Raw genomic sequence first — 17968 nt, forward strand, 5'->3', positions numbered from 1 at the left:
TGTGGCTATTCAGGACTCAACATGTGGCTAGTCCCAACTAAGATGTGCTACAAGTATAATATGCAAACCAGATTTCAAAGACTTTCTATGAAAAACAGAATGTAACATATCTGATTAATAATTTTAATATATTGATTGTATCTTGAAACTATAATGTTTTGGAACTACTGAGTTAAATGAAATATATTATTAAAATAAATTTCATTCTTTAAAAAAGATTTTAATATGGCCACTTAAAAATGTTAAATTATAGGGTGCTAGATGGCTCAGTCAGTCAAGCGTCCAATTTTGGCTCAGGTCATAATCTCGTGGATTGTGAGCTCTGGCCCCGCATCGGGCTCCGTGCTGACAGCGCCGAGCCTCGAGCCTACTTTGGATTCTGTGTCCCCTCTCTCTCTATCCCTCCCCTGCACTCTCTCTCGCTCTCTCTCAAAAAAAATTGTTTTTAAAGTTTTAATGTTAAATTATATATGTGGTCCACATCTCGCATCGTACTTCTATTGCACAGTACTTACTTATCTAGCAGTGAACACAATTTACCAATGTGATTGATAAATGTAAGTGCTCAAAGTGGTGTAGTGTGAGGGAAAAGTGTTCAAGTCAGATGGGCAGAAGAAACTCATTCTGCTCAGCTATCTGCTAGCTCAGAAACTTTGGAGAAATTGTTCACTTTCTACTCAGCTGTAGTTTTTCCATCTGTAAAATAGTTGTCTAAATGGCCTATGTTGAGGATTAAAATGGCATGTACTTGTCATGTCATGTAACGGGTGCTCATTACATATCAATTCACTCTTTAACTTGGATTTTTAAAAATGTGTGTTTTTGCTTTACAAACAGGAAAAAACATGTATGTCGAATTTATTTATGATTTTACTACCTGGGGATAACTACTGTTATTGTTTATTTGGATAAGCTTCCAGTCTTTTTTCTGTAGCTACATAGATGTAGAAGTAACACTTTCAGAGGGAAAAGAAAAAAAATATGTAAGAGAATCCATTTCATACAAACTATTTTGTGGCCTAACCCTTAATTAAGTTGCATAGCAACATATTGCAGTTATTTGTGTCATTAAAATTTTTTAATATAGTTATTAATGACTGTGGTATCCCATTACATGGATGGATCATAAATGATGAAGCTAATCTTCTGTTGGCTATCTAGTCATTTCAAAGATTTTTCTAGCATTAAAGAATGGGGGGAAATGTTGAATATCCTTGAAACCACCTATTTATTCCACTTCTATGATTATTCCCTCTAAGATTATTTCTAAACAACAATAATTCACATTTATAAATTTTTGATGATTTATTGCCAGATTGCCTTCCAAAAGAGTTTATATACCATTCATGTATAAAAATGCCCATTTCTTCCATATTTTCAACCTTAGATAATTTTTTTAATGCTTTACCATTTTGTAGGTAAAAATCTTTTTTTAAAGTTTTATTTATTTAATTTGAGAGAGAGAGAAAAAGAGAGCATGAGCAAGGGAGGCAGAGAGAGAAAGAGAATCTCAAGCAGGCTCCACAGTATCAGCACAGAGCCTGATGCAGGACTTGAACCCACGAACTGTGAGATCATGACCTGAGCCAAAACCAAAAGTTGGATACTTAAACAACAACGCCACCCACGTGCACCAAAATCTGAGTATTTTTTAAAAATTTTATTGCTTTGATGAGTAGGGAGGTCTTCGTAAAGTTCTTTGTCATGTGTATTTGGAACCACCCCCAGAGTTCCATGGACTGCCACTATGACATCTATTCACCTCTTCAGCACCTGCACCATGTACTCTGCATCCCTACCAGTTACTGTAGTAGATGAGCCATCAGTGTTTCTTCCCCTACTTGTGTACCAAATCCCATTGCTGGATTTTTCTCATCAGCATCAAATATAGTAATATTTTCCCCATTTTAAGCAAAACAAAAGACCAAGCAACAACATAGAAGTCTGGCCCTACTTTCTTGCTCTCCTTTACAAAAGAAATTCTCAGAAGAGTTGTAGGTACTTCAACTTTCAAGACAACATTCAAGGTTTTCTTCAATCCTCTCCTCCCAGTCACTTAAATCCAACCCAATTAGGCATTTGTTCCCAATGACTCAACAGTTGTTTGTTCTCTAGAGCCAAGGGTCAATTATCAGTCGTATATTATTTGACTTAGCAGCATTTACTCAGTGATGATCCTTCCTCAGCTCATACTCTTGACCACTCCCTCTCTACTTGCCTTCCTGGACAGCATAGTTCCTTGGTTTTCTTCACATCTCACAGATCTTTTCTCAACAACCAGTGTTGGTTACCCCTCTTCTTACTGACTCTGTAATGTCAGCAGATTCTAGGGATCTCTCCTTTGTCTCTTCACTCACTATTTCGGTGATCACACCCAATTTCATGGTGGTGACTCACAAACATGAATCTCCAGCTCAGATCTCTCTCCTGAACCCCAAAGTCATGTAACTGACTGCCTTCACAAATCTATACTTAGACATCTGATAGCATCTCAAACTCAATATGTCCAAACCTGAACACCTGATCTTCCACACAGCCTAACCCTACATCGTTTACAGTCTGCCTCATCTCAGTTGATGGGAACTCCATCTTTTCAGTTGCTCAACCCAAAAACTTTGGACTATTCTTTTGTTGTTCTTTTTCACGTGCCTAATGAACTCTATCAGCAGATGCTGTTGGCTCTAAACCCTTAAAATGTGTCCAAAGGCTGGCTATTTCATGCCACCTCCACTTGCTGATCCAGACCACCATTATCTCCCACCTGGTTACTTTAATAATCTCCTAAGTGTCCAATCTTTTCTTGCCTCTCCCTGCTTCCATCTTAAACACAGCAACTCCCAAAGTGGTCCTGCTAAAATGTAAGTTAGGTCTTGTTACTCCAAAATCCTCTCACACTTCTGCTCCCAGTAGCTTTCCATGCCACTCATAGTAAAATCAAGTCACTGTAGCTCAGGGAAATGAGGTGACTGACTGGTACGCACTCCCAACCAGAGCCTACCTTTGGACCTGGGGACACAGTCATTCCAACCCAAACCAGTAAGCTGCTAAAAAAAATAGAAAGAATTAAAATAAATGTTGGGATTAATGATGGCATCCACTGTCTTTAGCCCAATGAAAATTTTATAGTTTAAAAATGTCCCCAAGATATTTCAACCTTATGTCACAGCACTATGCATCTATTTAAAATAAGCACCCATCACTTGTGCTGGTATGGACATAAATGCACACAATCTATATGAATTCTCACAAGGCCTAATAACTAGACCCAAAGGGGAAAATGGCCTTATCAAAATCTTGGCAGATACTGGCAAAGTAGAGGTCCAGTTAATACTATAGCTAAACATATAATTCATTGTGCTCATTAGAATAGTACATTTACATGCCTTACTGACCACCAACCACAGATTGTTGATGCCGACCACCTCTGTATTTATTCAAAATAGCCCAGTTACTCTCCTTTTCTTCAAAAAAAAACTACTCCTGAAAACGCATTCAGTGTTATTGATGCTTCATCATTTATTGCCAGCATATTTGTAAAATAGTCTCTTCAGTTGACTCTTGCATATAGTCTTTATTTGGTCAGGATATATGTGTGTGTGTTTGCTGCTTCCCCTAAACATTCTAAGCCTTTTATTTTCTTTTTCTTTCCTTTTTTTTTTTTCCTTAAGTAGGCTTCACTCCCAGCGCAGTGTCCCATGTGGAGATTGAACTCATGACCCTGAGATCCAGAGCTGAGCTGAGATCAAGAGTTGGGCACTTAACCTACTGAGCCACCCAGGCACCCCTTTTCTAAGACTTCATAAAGGCAAGGCCATATTCTAGTCTAGTCTGTCTGTTGACTCTCCTACCAAGGAGCTTAGCAGAAATCACTGTATGTTAAGGATTTCCCAATGAATCTTCATCAAGCAAAACATATCAGTAATTATATAAAATTTATTCTGGATAATTATATGTGACAGACTATTAAGCTAGAATTTATGAACCTATATTACTCCAAAGTGAATTCCTACTGCTCCCTTAACATGCCTTGCCACTCTTACCTTCATTGTTTTCACCTTTAATTCAACTCAACGGAACAATCATTTATTTGAAAGCTGCTGTGTGCCAGGATGGGCCAGGTGCTAAGGATACAAATATTGCTAATAAATTATTTTGTCTTCAAGGGGTTTACAGTCTAATCATGCAACATCCTTTCTTAGAATGTCCTCCCTACCTCCTGTCTTATCCAAACTCTGCTCATTCTTTGAACCTATAGCGAATTTTATTTCCTCCACTAAGCTTTCCTAAGCTATTTTTTCCTCAGTGTGCCTTCCCGCTGAAGAAAACTTAGCATGTGATGTATGTCCATCATATTATCTACTTAACCTTCAGTAATGGCAATAGAACTGTGTATCTCAACTTTTTTCTGAGTGATACAGCATTGCACAAAGGAAGAGCAGAAACTGAGTTCAGATGAAAAATAAGGTAGGAAAATGGGCTGTGAAGGATAGGTCTTAGTGGAAAGCATCCACTTCGGGCTGCTAAGGCAAACGTTTCCAGGTTTAGAAGCTGCTAACCTAGAAACACCACAATCCTAGCCAGATGTTCTAGGGGGACAAGATTCATCTGGGAGGAAGTGTAATGGGGCAGCCAACATGCTTTAAAAGGAAGGAGTCAAAGGGACACCTGGATGGTTCAGTTGGTTAAGCATCTGACTTCGGCTCAGATCACGATCTCGTGGTTCATGAGTTGGAGCCCTGCGTCGGGCTCTGTGCTGGCAGCTCAGAGCCTGGAGCCTGCTTCAGATTTTGTGTCTCCCTCTCTCTCTGCCCCTTCCCCACTCGCACTCAGTCTCTCTCTCTCTCTCTCTCTCTCTCTCAAAAATAAATAAACATTTAAAAAAAATAAATAAAATAAAAGGTAGGACTCAAACTGATCTTCTTCATAGCTGTGAGAAATAAGTGAAATGATTCATTTTCATAAATACCAAATAAAAGTTGTGCTGTCTAGTTAACAATAGGTTTACAACCTATTGGAAATATGTACAAACCCCTCCTCCTCCCCACAATGGAGTCTGAATCCCTTACACACTTCACTTCCTGTTTTTTCTTCCCCCTTCCCATTTCACAGGCTTATTTTCCACCGGCTTTGCAATGAGCATGCGCCAAAGAAGTCTGTGCGTCACCTCAAGGAGTATACATTTGTTCCAATCAGACTACTTTTGCCTTATAAGGGCATAGGTGACTTCTGGGTAAGGCTGTAACATCTGTAGTACTCAGCCAATGAGGAACCAGGGGAGGGACTTGGATGCTAGGAGATAAATTGCCTGCTGTAACAGTCCCCAGTGTGCCTGTCCATCAGACAATGCTCTTGCAAGAATGTTGATTAAAGCCTCGTTTCACTGTGCTCTGAGTCTCTGTATCCCTCCTTTGATTGGGTCAGTGGGCTTATTTCTCAAAATAGCCACAGCAGCCTGATTATAATGATCCCCCTGGAAAAACAAAAGAACAAAACCCACACCCATCTCGCTCTTGCTTAATGAGCTCTAAAATCTCTCTAACAAGGTTGAGATGGGGAAAGGAGAGAGAAAGTTTATTTTATAATTAGAGACTTCAATTAAGTGCATGGTTGAGTTAACATTTCATTGTGACTGAGTTTCAATTAAAGTGTAATTAATCAGGGGTGCCTGGGTGGCGCAGTCGGTTAAGCGTCCGACTTCAGCCAGGTCACGATCTCACCCTCTGTGAGTTCGAGCCCCGCGTCAGGCTCTGGGCTGATGGCTCAGAGCCTGTAGCCTGTTTCTGATTCTGTGTCTCCCTCTCTCTCTGCCCCTCCCCCGTTCATGCTCTGTCTCTCTCTGTCCCAAAAATAAATAAATGTTGAAAAAAAAAATTAAAAAAAAGTGTAATTAATCAATCAACACATATAAATGATATATTATTAATTTTTCCCAGCTTTAGTGAAAGGTGGGAAGAAAAAAAAAAAAAGGAAGGCAGAGAGGCAGGGTGAGTAGGGGCTCTTAGAAGAACAAAAAGTTTCTGCCCAGGAGGAACCACGACCATTGCCACAGAGATGTAAGAAAAAAGCCTGGGTCAGGAAAGGTTTGGACTTCACCTACAATTGCCTAGTATATGAAGACAAGTAAAAGCTGTAACCAGAGTTGGATCAAGAAGCTACTAAAGCAAATAACTCTACTTGATAAGATTTAAGGTTTTCCTTGTTGTCACTTATTCCTTAACACTAGCAATTTCATATAAATGAGTTTCACTTATAGGCAATACATTAAGAAATATAAGAAACATAGTAAAAGGCTTACTTTAATTGACTATAAACGTGTCACTTGAATAATTATCCTTTCTTTTAACATACATATTCTTTGGGGGTAACTGGATGGCTCAGGCGGTTAAGCATCTGACTCTTAATTTGGGCTCAGGTTATAAACATGGTTCGTAGGTTTGAGCCCTGTTTCAGGCTCTGCACTGGCAGCACAGGGCCTGCTTAGGATTTTCTCTCCCTTTCTCTCTGCCCCTCCCCCCTGCTCTCTCTCTCAAAATAAATTAAAAAAAAACTTTTAAAATATATATTCTTTGAAGAGAATTTAGAGGTCAATATACTAGAATAAAAGGCATATTTTCCTATAAAATATTCTGCAGAAACTTCACATGCAAAACACACGAGGTAAGCTATTGATCTGACCCTACAGTGGCATTTCTGGCTTTACTCATTAAATTAATTTTAATATAGAATCTACACTACAGAAAGGGTACCCGGGTGGCTCAGTCGGTTGAGCGTCTGACTTAGGCTCAGGTCATGATCTCACAGTTCGTGAGTTCAAGCCCCACACTGGACTCACTGCTGTCAGCGCAGAGCCCAGTATGGATCCTCTGACCCCCTTTCTGTCCCCCCACCTGGTGCTCTCCCCAAAAAAATATTTTTAAAGAAGGATTTATACTACAAAAGATGAGCCTGTCAAAGATGAATTTTAAATCCCCTAATGTTGTATTTGTTATTCAGAAGAGGATTTGTCATTTTCAGATACAACTAAAAGTCCATTTTCTTAAAAAAATGTAATGTGTTTTAAAAATTTTTATAAAACATATTTTGTGTTTACTGTAGAACAAAATCACAGTGAATTACAAGTAACATAATTCCATGGGTACATTTTTCCATTGCAGTCAATTATTATTAGTACTGATTTATAAATTTCCACTAAAGAAGAGCTTCACGTCTTAAAATCAAAATTCATAGTTACTAAAAATTCATGCTTCAAAACTGTTTCTTAACTATGTAGTAAAGAGCTCAATGAGGTGAGTATTTTCATCATGTTTCAAGCTTATAAAATTTTTACAACCATTGTTTGGGGAAATTACTTTAGAGGAAAGAGAACCCTCATTCAACAAATAGTCAATCTAAAAACTTATTGATTGACTACATTTCAACCACATAGTAATTATGAAAACAGTAAAGCAGAAGTAAGCAGCCTTCAACAGAAATAAAAATTGAGTGGCAAAAATCTACATAATTCAAGTAGCTTTATCTTATCACCTGGCTATGTCTTCTAACTGCAGATCAACATCTTGAAGTTTCTTTTGATATTTCTCTGTAAAGTTATAGAACTCATTAAGAACTGAAGATTTTAAATCCGGGTATGGGCATTCCAAGGTTTCTAATTCCATGGGCACTTCACTAAGCAGGTTACATCTTTCTTCTGAAGAATGATCTAGTATCTGAAAAACAGTTTATGATTGTTTTATTTAACATAAATGACAAATTGATAAACAAATTACTATATGCATCACACTTACTTTCATACTCCAGTCTGAAAGATAGTTTTCTATTTTCTGTTGCTCCAGGCTAAGTCTTTCAAAGACAGCTTTCAATTGTGTCTTCACAAAGTCAACCTATAACATATAGATAAAAGAAAGTCCCTTTGAGAACCTGTGGAAGAGGGTTTAAGAGATGCCATAGCCAGGCAGTGCTTTCCAGAAGGGGGCTTTCAGACATCGATCCTAAAAATGAAGCTAGGAGTATGGTGGGGTCATAGACACTCTATACCCTCATTTGGATTTTGTTTATGGTAAGGCAGAGAGCTTACCAGACTATTTCTGGCTCAATCACCCCTTCTTCTGCTAGCATCCCTGCCTCCAGTCCCCAGCTGGACATGGGGTTTTTAATACCTTTTTAAAAAATATATTATTGGGGCATCTGGGTGGCTTAGTTGGTCGAGCGTCCAACTTCTGCTCAGGTCATGATCTTGCAGTTCGTGGGTTCAAGCCCTGTGTCAGGCTGTGTGCTGACAGCTCAGAGCCTAGAACCTGCTTCAGATTCTGTGTCTCCCTCTCTCTCTGCCCTTCCCCTGCTCGCTCACTCACTCTCTCTCTCTCTCTCTCAAAAATAAAAATAAAACATTAATTTTTTAAATTATTTTAAATATATTATTTATGAAATCAATATAACAACACTACAGAATAACTGAAAAATAGTAAGAAAAATCACCTAAAAGTTTATATCTAGTGCAACTATGACCATGGAGCTTACGGTCTAGTCAGGGGAGGCAGTCAGTACACTCATAAAAAAATAGATAAGAAAATTATCAAAAGGAGGTAGGTGATGTAAAAACAGGGTGAGGTAGGGACTCCTGGGTAGCTCAGTTGGTTAAGTGGCTTCGACTCAGGTTATGATCTCACAGCTCAGGAGTTCTATCCTCACGTCAGGCTCTGTGCTGACAGCTCAGAGCCTGGAGCCTGCTTCAGATTCTGTGTCTCCTTCTCTTTCTGCCCCTCCCCTGTTCTCTTTCTCTCTTTCTTTCTCTCTCTCAAAAATATATAAACTTTAAAAAAAATTAAAAAACAGTGTGAGATAATAGAAAATGACTGTAGCTTCTCTCCTATGGGTGATCAGGAAAGGCTTCTCAGAGGAGAGAACATTTAAACTAAGACCTAAGTGACAAAAAGTGCCATCAGTGGGACGGAGAAAACAGACGATGCAAAGGCCTTGAGATGAGGAGTCTGGTATGTATGAGGAACAGACAGGAGGCCAGCCTCAGTGTGACAAAGTCTAGGAGAAAGGGGGAAGTGCCAGGTAGGAGATGAGGTTGCAAAAGGGGGCTGGATGTACAGGGAGGAATTGTGGGCCAGCAGGAGCTCTGCAGGGATCTACCAGGGGGATGACTGGACCCCACTGCACTGAAGGTAGAATCCCAAAAGGCACTGTAATGAGGGGCAAGAATGAGTGCAGGGAGACTAGTCATGAGGCCATCATAACTTTTCAGGTGAGAAATAAGCATGCTTGGATAGATTCAGGGGTATGTTTAAGATATTGAAGAGACAGAATTTGCTATACCTTCTATTTAAATACAAGACACATGTTTGTTTCTTATGTCAAACTGTTCTAGTTGGGATAAAAATGAGGTATTACATTATTAAAAGTAAAGGTAATATACTGACCTCTTCCAGTACTTTCACTGAGTTAAACTCAGTATGTGAGTATGAATGCTTGGAAATGTGATGCTGTCTGTACTTCAGATCTGCTCTCAACTGCTGAATAGGATTTATCACATTTTTAAGATACACGCACCATTGTTCTGATAACTCTTGTTCTATGGAGAAACAAAATTAAATCCAGGTAACACTTTATTATTTTTTTAAGTTTGTTTATTTACTTTGAGTATGTGTGTGTGTGTGTGCGTGCACACGCAACATGCAAAAGCTGAGGAGGAGCAGAGGGAAAGGAGAGAGAAAAACTCCCAAGCAGGCTCTGCACTGTCAGAGCAGAGCTGACAAGGGGCTCAAACTCACAAATGGTGTGTGCGTGATCATAGCCTGAACCTAAACCAAGATTCAGCAACTTAATCAACTAAGCCCCCCAGGTGCCCCCAGGTAATATATTACTATTCTAAATTTCTTCAAGAACAGGATATTAAGAGTGCAGATTAGCTTTGGATTCCTTTAGGAAAAAAAAACTGGCAGTTAACAGTAAGAAAACATAAAGTGAGTGGCCCACTTTCATCTTCAAAACAAAACTCCCCTTTAAATATAGGATAAAAACAAAAAACAAAAAACCTCACCAAAATTTGTAAGGTCAGTAAGACATTCATTTCCAATGTTCTCTTCATTGAGAAAGGATTTTATTTCAGATTCCATTTTATACCTGAAATAGACATTATCTCTATCAGCTTTTTAAAAATAATCATAAACATACATGGGTTTAAAAATATCTAAAAATAGAAATTTAATCTATTTTTTTTAATGTTTATTTATTTTTGAGACAGAGACAGACCATGAACGGGGGAGGGTCAGAGAGAGAGGGAGACACAGAATCTGAAGCAGGTTCCAGGCTCTAAGCTGTCAGCACAGAGCCTGATGCGGGGCTCGAACTCACGGACCGTGAGATCATGACCTGAGCTGAAGTCGGATGCTTAACCAACTGAGCCACCCAGGCGTCCCTAGAAATTTAATCTAATGTGGTCCCATTCACCTATTCATGTATTCAGACCATATACTAAATTCCTAATATGGATTGGACACTTGCCAGACACTGACACAGAAAGAAGCACAGATGAACACTTCAGTTAGAAGTAACAGCGTGAGCAAAGGCAAGTGCCTGGCACATCCTGGCAATGCTTCCTATGGAAAGAGCTTAGGGCACTAGGAAGCCACTGAGGGATATTAAGCTGATCTCACCTGCCAGCAGATCTGTGTTTCAGAAAGATTCCCAGGCAGGGGAACCTGGGTGGCTCAGTAGGTTAAGCCTCCGACTTCAGCTCAGGTCATGGTCTCATGACTCATGGGTTCAAGCCCCACATGGGGCTCTGTGCTGACAGCTCAGACCTGGAGCCTGCTTTAGATTCTGTGTCTCCCTCTCTGCCCCTCCCCAACTTGTGCTCAGTCTCTCTCTCAGAAAATGAATGAACATTAAAAAAAAAAAAAGAAGAAGAAGAAAGAAAGATTCCCATGTAGCAAAACAGAGGATGAGTTGGAAGGAGGGGTAGTCAAATAAAAACAGAAAATGAAAAGGAGAGGATCAGGTTAACCTGGACCAACAAGGTAGTTATTCCAAAAGTTAAGAGATGATGAGGTCCTGAACTAGAGAAGTGAGAGTAAAGGTATGTTTTGTTTTTATAGACTAATAAAAGCAATAAATCTTAATGATTTTTATTTTATTTCAATATAGTCATTTTTAGAGTACAACCATAACCAGCTGAAACTGGACATCTGAAAACATTGTAGTCTATCCCTTGCTTATGGCAGATTTAACGAAATCATAGAAAAGAGTTTTGATTTGTTGTGATTGTTAAAATATAATATTGGAAATGGTATAAAATAAGAAATTATCAACAATTATAACACTTTAATACAATTATTATTTTTATTTTTGCATATAAGTTTCTAGCCCTTGTCCACAGGCATATGTATGTTAAATAACTATAATTATGAATTAATTGGTAATTAATGGTAATATTCATCATCTTATATTGGGGTTTTTCAATAACATTTAAGATATTTCTAAATAATTCTCATAATTATCCTTTATTTTAATGGCTGCATGGTATTCTATTTTATATATGTGGCATCATCTTCTAAACCAACTCACTTACATGGGACAGAGACTTTATTTGCATGTATAAAGGGGGGGGGTGCTATTGTAGATGACACTTCACTGTCTACTCTTCATGTAGTTTTTGCCAGAAGTATTTTTAAGATTACATTTGAAACTGTTACATGGAGAATGGGTGCAAAACCTAAGCTCTAAAACCAGAAATTATTGCATAGTGGATTTGTATAAACAAAAACATAGTACTTATCAACCTTCTAGCTCTCCTACCTATATTTCAGCATCCAGAAAGTCATAGTAAAACATATAAGCCAACAGGAGAAGTGGCTTTGTTCACACAGGAGACCAACCTGCTACTTGCATGTAATAATTCTGGTAAGTTCCATCCTAGTTTCCTAGATTAACAACCCTACCCATCTGCCAAGACCAGCCCTTTTTGCTGATTGTCCTGATGGCCCAACAAAATCCAAAAGCATTTTTTATGCCTCTAGAACTATGACAATCTGAAACTAGCTTGTGAATGAAGGCTAACATTTCCTGAATTGTGTTCTATAAAACAGTAATGTCAATGAGATGCCATGGGGAGGGAGGTGGATGGGAAATAGTAAATAAAATCAGATATGTTTCTACACTGAAGGATTTCTCAAAAACTTGATTATGCTAAAATACAACGAGGTTATACAAAAACGGTAGGAAATGTATTTTCTAATTTATAGGAACATGAAATTCATTATTCTCCATGGAGTAACTTGCAGAATATTTGTTTTGCAGAATATGATTTAGGAAATACGAAGATTGTGGTGCAACTCAAGAGCATTAAAAATGGTAACTCTGGAGAAGAGAACCCTGCCCTGTTCATCAATGACATGCTAGACTAGGCCCCCGGGTTCTTCAAGTTGGAACTCTGTGCAGATTACAACCTCCTCCCCATCTGAAGAGGGAACAAATATAAGGCAACTTTCTGTGCCCATGTATGCCAATTTAAGTACCTCCCAGTGCTGTATGGGCTATCCTCTGTTTCCAATAAATATGATGGTACTACAAAAAAGCCTCTTGAGTTCTTGTGTGACCATTTGCCTAGACGATATGTTAATCTACTTCCTAGATCTGCCTAGTTGCAATGTAACCACCTGTAAGGTAAACCAGCCTGGTGAAGGGTGTTCTTGAACTCTCAGGAGTCTACTGTCATATAGGTCCTCATCCTTCCAGGAGGGTGCCAAAGTTATAGATGTAGAATCTGTCTCCTCAGAACATCAAACATCCCCAGAGCTTCCTGAGATGACTAGGCTAGCCACTTAATTACCAGTTTTGGTAGAACAAGCAAACTACAGGTCCAAGAATGGTAGTCAGAAGCCATTTAAGCAAACAATCAGCAAAGGGACGTGGATCACGAAAGGCAGAGCAAGAGAATACGTTAAAGTTCCAATAATGGAATTAATAGCCAGGAGACCTGCAGAAAATCAGCAGGTCAGAAAGCTTGGTTCCTTAGAATCAGCTATTGCATCCACTTCTCAGTTGAAAGAGTCTATCCCAAGTGAGCAAACCACAGAGGCAACAAAGGGAGTCACACAACCAATGGCTAGAGAATGAACTCAGGAGCTGGGCTTAGAGAGTTCTCTGATGCTCTGAGTCATACAGTGTGAATGCTGGTGTTAATTTTATCTTTAAAGATGCATTTACAGACAACATTTAATTGTTGTTGGTAAAACCTCGTGATATCCTCTGTAAAAAGGTGATATTTAAAAAATGTTATAAAACTAAAAGCGTGAGCAAAAGACTATATGTATTCCTAACAGAGATTTGGTTATAAAACATCCCTGTGTAGTGAAAGTAGTAAGGTGTACAAATAAACCCTGCAAATTTTATGATTCAACAATTCTTGTTAAAATAAAAATTATAGGGCTGCTTGGGCGGTTCAGTAAGTTAAGCATCTGACTCTCGATTCCTGCTCAGGTTGGGATCTCATGGGTTTGTGAGTTCAAACCCCACATCAGGCTCCATGCTGACCATGCGGAGCCTGATTGAGATTCTCCCTCTCTCTGCCCCTCCCTAGCTCATGCATGTGCTCTCTGTCTCTCTCAAAATAAATAAAGTTTAAAATAAAAACTGTCTCTCTAAAGAAGACATCCAGATGGCCAATAGGCACATGAAAAGATACTCCATGTCATTCCTCATCAGGGAAATACAAATCAAAACCACACTGAGATACCACCTCTTGCCAGTTAGAATGGCTACAATGAACAAATCAGGAGACTATAGATGCAGGAGAGGATGTGGAGAAATGGGAACCCTCTTGCACTGTTGGTGGGAATGCAAACTGGTGCAGCCACTCTGGAAAACAATGTGGAGGTTCCTCAAAAAATTAAAAATACAACTACCTTATGACCCAGCAATAGCACTTCTAGGAATTCACCCAAGGGATACAGGAGTGCTGATGCATAGGGGCACTTGTACCCCAATGTTCACAGCAGCACTTTCAACAGTAGCCAAATTATGGAAAGAGCCTAAATGTCCATCAACTGATGAATGGATAAAGAAATTGTGGTTTATAGACACAATGGAATATACTTGGCAATGAGAAAGAATGAAATGTGGCCTTTTGTAGCAACGTGGATGGAACTGGAGAGTGTTATGCTAAGTGAAATAAGTCATACAGAGAAAGACAGATACCATATGTTTTACTCTTAGGTGGATCCTGAGAATCTTAACAGAAGACCATGGGGGAGGGGAAGGGAAAAAAAATTGAGAGGGAGGGAGCCAAAGCATAAGAGACTCTTAAAAACTGAAAATAAACTGGGGCACCTGGGTGGCTCAGTCTGTTGAGCATCCAACTTTGGCTCAGGTCATGATCTCACAGCTCATGAGTTCAAGCCCTGCATCAGGCTCTGTGCTGACAGCTCGGAGCCTGGAGCCCACTTCGGATTCTGTGCCTCCCTCTCTGTCTGCTCCTAACCCACTCACATTCTGCCTCTGTCTCTCTCAAAAATAAACATTTTTTTAAAAATTAAAAAAAAAACTGAGAATAAACTGATGGTTGATGGGGGGTGGGAGGGTGGGTGATGGGCATTGAGAAGGGCACCTGTTGGGATGAATACTGGGTATTGTAAGAAAACCAATTTGACAATAAATTTCACATTAAAAAACTAAAAATTAAAAAAATAAAATAAAATAAAAACTGTCACAGAAAAGGTGTCATAAGAGGGAAGTATATAGTAATCCAGGCCTTCCTAAAGAAGGAAGAAAGTTCGCAGATATACAACTTAACCTTACATCTCAATGAGCTGGAAAAAGAAAATCAAATAAAACCCAAAACTACCAGAAGACAGGAAATAATAAAGATTAGAGCATAAATCAGTGCTATCGAAATCAAAAAAACAGTAGAACAAATCAATGAAACCAGGAGCTGGTTCTCTGAAAGAATTAACAAAATTGATAAACCCCTAGCCAGTTTGATCAAAAAGAAAAAGGCAAGGACCCAAATATATAAAATAAAGAAAGAAAGAGGAGAGGGGCGCCTGGGTGGCTCAGTGGGTTTTGTCCGACTTCAGCTCAGGTCATGATCTCACAGTTCGTGGGTTCGAGTCCCACATCAGCTTCTGTGCTGACAGCTCAGAGCCTGGAGCCTGCTTCAGATTCTGTGTCTCCTTCTCTACCTGCCCCTCCCTGACTTGCACACTGTCTCTCTCTCAAAAATAAATAAACATTAAAAAGAAAAAGAATGAAAGAGGAGAGATCACAATCAACACTGCAGAAATACAAACAATAATAAGAGAATGTTATGAGCAATTATACGCCAATAAAATGGGCAATCTGGAAGAAATGGAAAAATTCCTAGAAATATGTAAACTACCAAAACTGAAACAGGAAGAAATAAAAAATTTGAACAGATATATAGCCAGTAAAGAAATTGAATTAGTAATCAAAAATCTCCCAAACAAGAGTCCAGGGCCAGATTGTTTACAGGGGAATTCTACCAAACATTTAGAGAAAAGTTAACACCTATTCTCTTGAAGCTGTTCCAAAAAATAGAAATGGAAAGAAAACTTCCAAACTCTTTCCATGAAGCCAGCATTATCCTGATTCCAAAACCAGACAAAGACCCTACTAAAAAGGAAGCATAGCCCAATTTTCCTGATGAACATGGATGCAAAAATCCTCAACAAGATACTAGCCAACCAGATCCAACAATACATTAAAAAAATTATTCACCATGACCAAGTGGGATTTATGCCTAGGATGCAGGGCTGGTTCAATATCCACAAAACAATCAATGTTATACATCACATCAATAAAAAAAATGACAAGAACCACATGATCCTCTCAATAGATGCAGAGAAAGCATTTGACAAAATACAGCATCCTTTCTTGATAAAAACCCTCAAGAAAGTAGGGATAGAAGGATCATACCTCAAAATCATAAAAGCCATATATAAAAGATCCACTGCTAATATCATCCTCAATGGGGAAAAACTGAGAGCTTTCCCCCTAAGGTCAGGAACAAGACAGGGGGGATGTCCACTCTTGCCACTGTTATTCAACATAGTATTGGAAGTCTTAGCCTCAGCAATTAGACAACACAAAGGAATAAAAGGCATCCAAATCAGCCAGGAAGAAGTCAAATTTCACTCTTTGCAGATGACATGATATTCTATATGGAAAACCCAAAGATTCCACCAAAAAACTGCTAGAACTTATCCATGAATTCAGCAAAGTTGCAGTATATAAAATCAATGCACAGAAATTGGTTGCACTCTCATATACCAAAAATGAAGCAACAGAAAGGGAAATCAAGGAATTGATCCCATTTACAATTGCACCAAAAGCCATAAAATAGCTAGGAATCAACCTAAACAAAGAGGTGAAAAAACTATACACTGAAAACTATAGAAAGCTTATGAAAGAAATTGAAAAAAATATTCCATGCTCCTGGATTGGAAGAGCAAACGTTGTTAAAATATCAATACTACCCAAAGCAATCAACATATTCAATGCAATCCCTATCAAAATAACAACAGCATTCTTCACAGAGCTACAACAAACAATCCTAAAATTTGTATGGAACCAGAAAAGACCCCAAATAGCCAAAGCAAGCTTGAAAAATAAAACCAAAGCTGTTGGCATCACACTCCCGGACTCCAAGCTGTATAACAAAGCTGTAATTATCAAGACAGTATGGTACTGGCACAAGAGCAGACTCTCAGATCAATGCAACAGAATAGAGAACCCAGAAATGGATCCACAAACGTATGGGCAACTGATCTTTGGCAAAGCAGGAAAGAATATCCAGTGGAATAAAGACAGTCTCTTCAGCAAGTGGTGCTGGGAAAACTGGACAGCAACATGCAGAAGAATGAACCTGGACCACTTTCTTACACCATACACAAAAATAAACTCAAAATGGGTGAAAGACCAAACATAAGACAGGAAGCCATCAAAATCCTCGAGGAGAAGCAGGAAAAACCTCTTTGACCTCGGCCATAGAAACTTCTTACTCAACACGTCTCTGGAGGCAAGGGAAACAAAAGCAAAAATGAACTATTGAGACCTCATCAAAATAAAAAGCTTCTGCACAGCGAAGGAAACAATCACCAAAACTAAAAGGCAACCGACAGAATGAGAGAAGATATTGGCAAATCACATATCAGATAAAGGGTTAGTATCCAAAATCTATAAAGAACTTATCAAACTCAACACCCAAAAAACAAATAATCCAGGGAAGAAATGGGCAAAAGACATGAATAGACACTTCTCCGAAGAAGACATCCAGATGGCCAACCTACACATGAAAAAATGCTCAACATGACTCATCATCAGGGAAATACAAGTCAAAACTACAATGAGATACCACCTTACACCTGTCAGAATGGCTAACATTAACAACTCAGGCAACAACAGACGTTGGTGAGGATGAGAAAGAGGATCTCTTTTGCACTGCTGGTGGGAATGCAAATTGGTGAAGCCACTCTGGAAAACAATATGGAGGTTCCTCAAAAAATTAAAAATAGAACTACCCTATGACCCAGCAATTACACTAGTAAGTATTTATCCAAGGCATACAGGTGTGCTGTTTCAAAGGGGCACATGTACCCCAATGTTTATAGCAGTACTATTGACAATAGCCAAAGTATGGAAAGAGCCCAAATGTCCATTGATGGATGAATGGATAAAGAAGGTGTGGTATATATACACAATGGAGTATTACTCAGCAATCAAAAAGAATGAAATCTTGCCATTTGCAACTATGTGGATGGAACTGAAGGGTATTATGCTAAGCGAAATTAGTCAGTCAGAGAAAGACAAAGATCATATGACTTCACTCATATGAGGCATTTAAGATCAAAACAGATGAATACAAGAGAAGGGAAGCAAAAATAATATAAAAACAGGGGGTAAACAAAACATAAGAGACTCTTAAATATGGAGAACAAACAGAGGG

The 17968-nt window shown here is 38.8% G+C and overlaps 1 protein-coding gene across 7 annotated transcripts in view; it reads right to left on the minus strand.

Annotated features, from left to right (window-relative positions):
- CCDC148 (coiled-coil domain containing 148) overlaps nt 1-17968 on the minus strand; it is a 255802-nt gene that overhangs the window by 160386 nt on the left and 77448 nt on the right. For 3 of the 7 annotated variants that reach the window (XM_027055723.2, XM_053215108.1, XM_053215109.1), the window contains 4 exons: nt 10046-10128; nt 9426-9577; nt 7785-7880; nt 7525-7706 (listed from right to left, as the gene is read on the minus strand). In XM_027055723.2, coding sequence (XP_026911524.1) covers nt 7525-7706; nt 7785-7880; nt 9426-9577; nt 10046-10128 — 513 coding nt within the window. The remainder of the gene's footprint in view (nt 1-7524; nt 7707-7784; nt 7881-9425; nt 9578-10045; nt 10129-17968) is intronic. The other 4 variants (XM_053215112.1, XM_053215113.1, XM_053215111.1 and 1 more) reach the window with 2 other exon arrangements.

The sequence above is a fragment of the Acinonyx jubatus genome, chromosome C1, assembly GCF_027475565.1.
Source record: "Acinonyx jubatus isolate Ajub_Pintada_27869175 chromosome C1, VMU_Ajub_asm_v1.0, whole genome shotgun sequence".
Classification (NCBI taxonomy): domain Eukaryota; kingdom Metazoa; phylum Chordata; class Mammalia; order Carnivora; family Felidae; genus Acinonyx; species Acinonyx jubatus.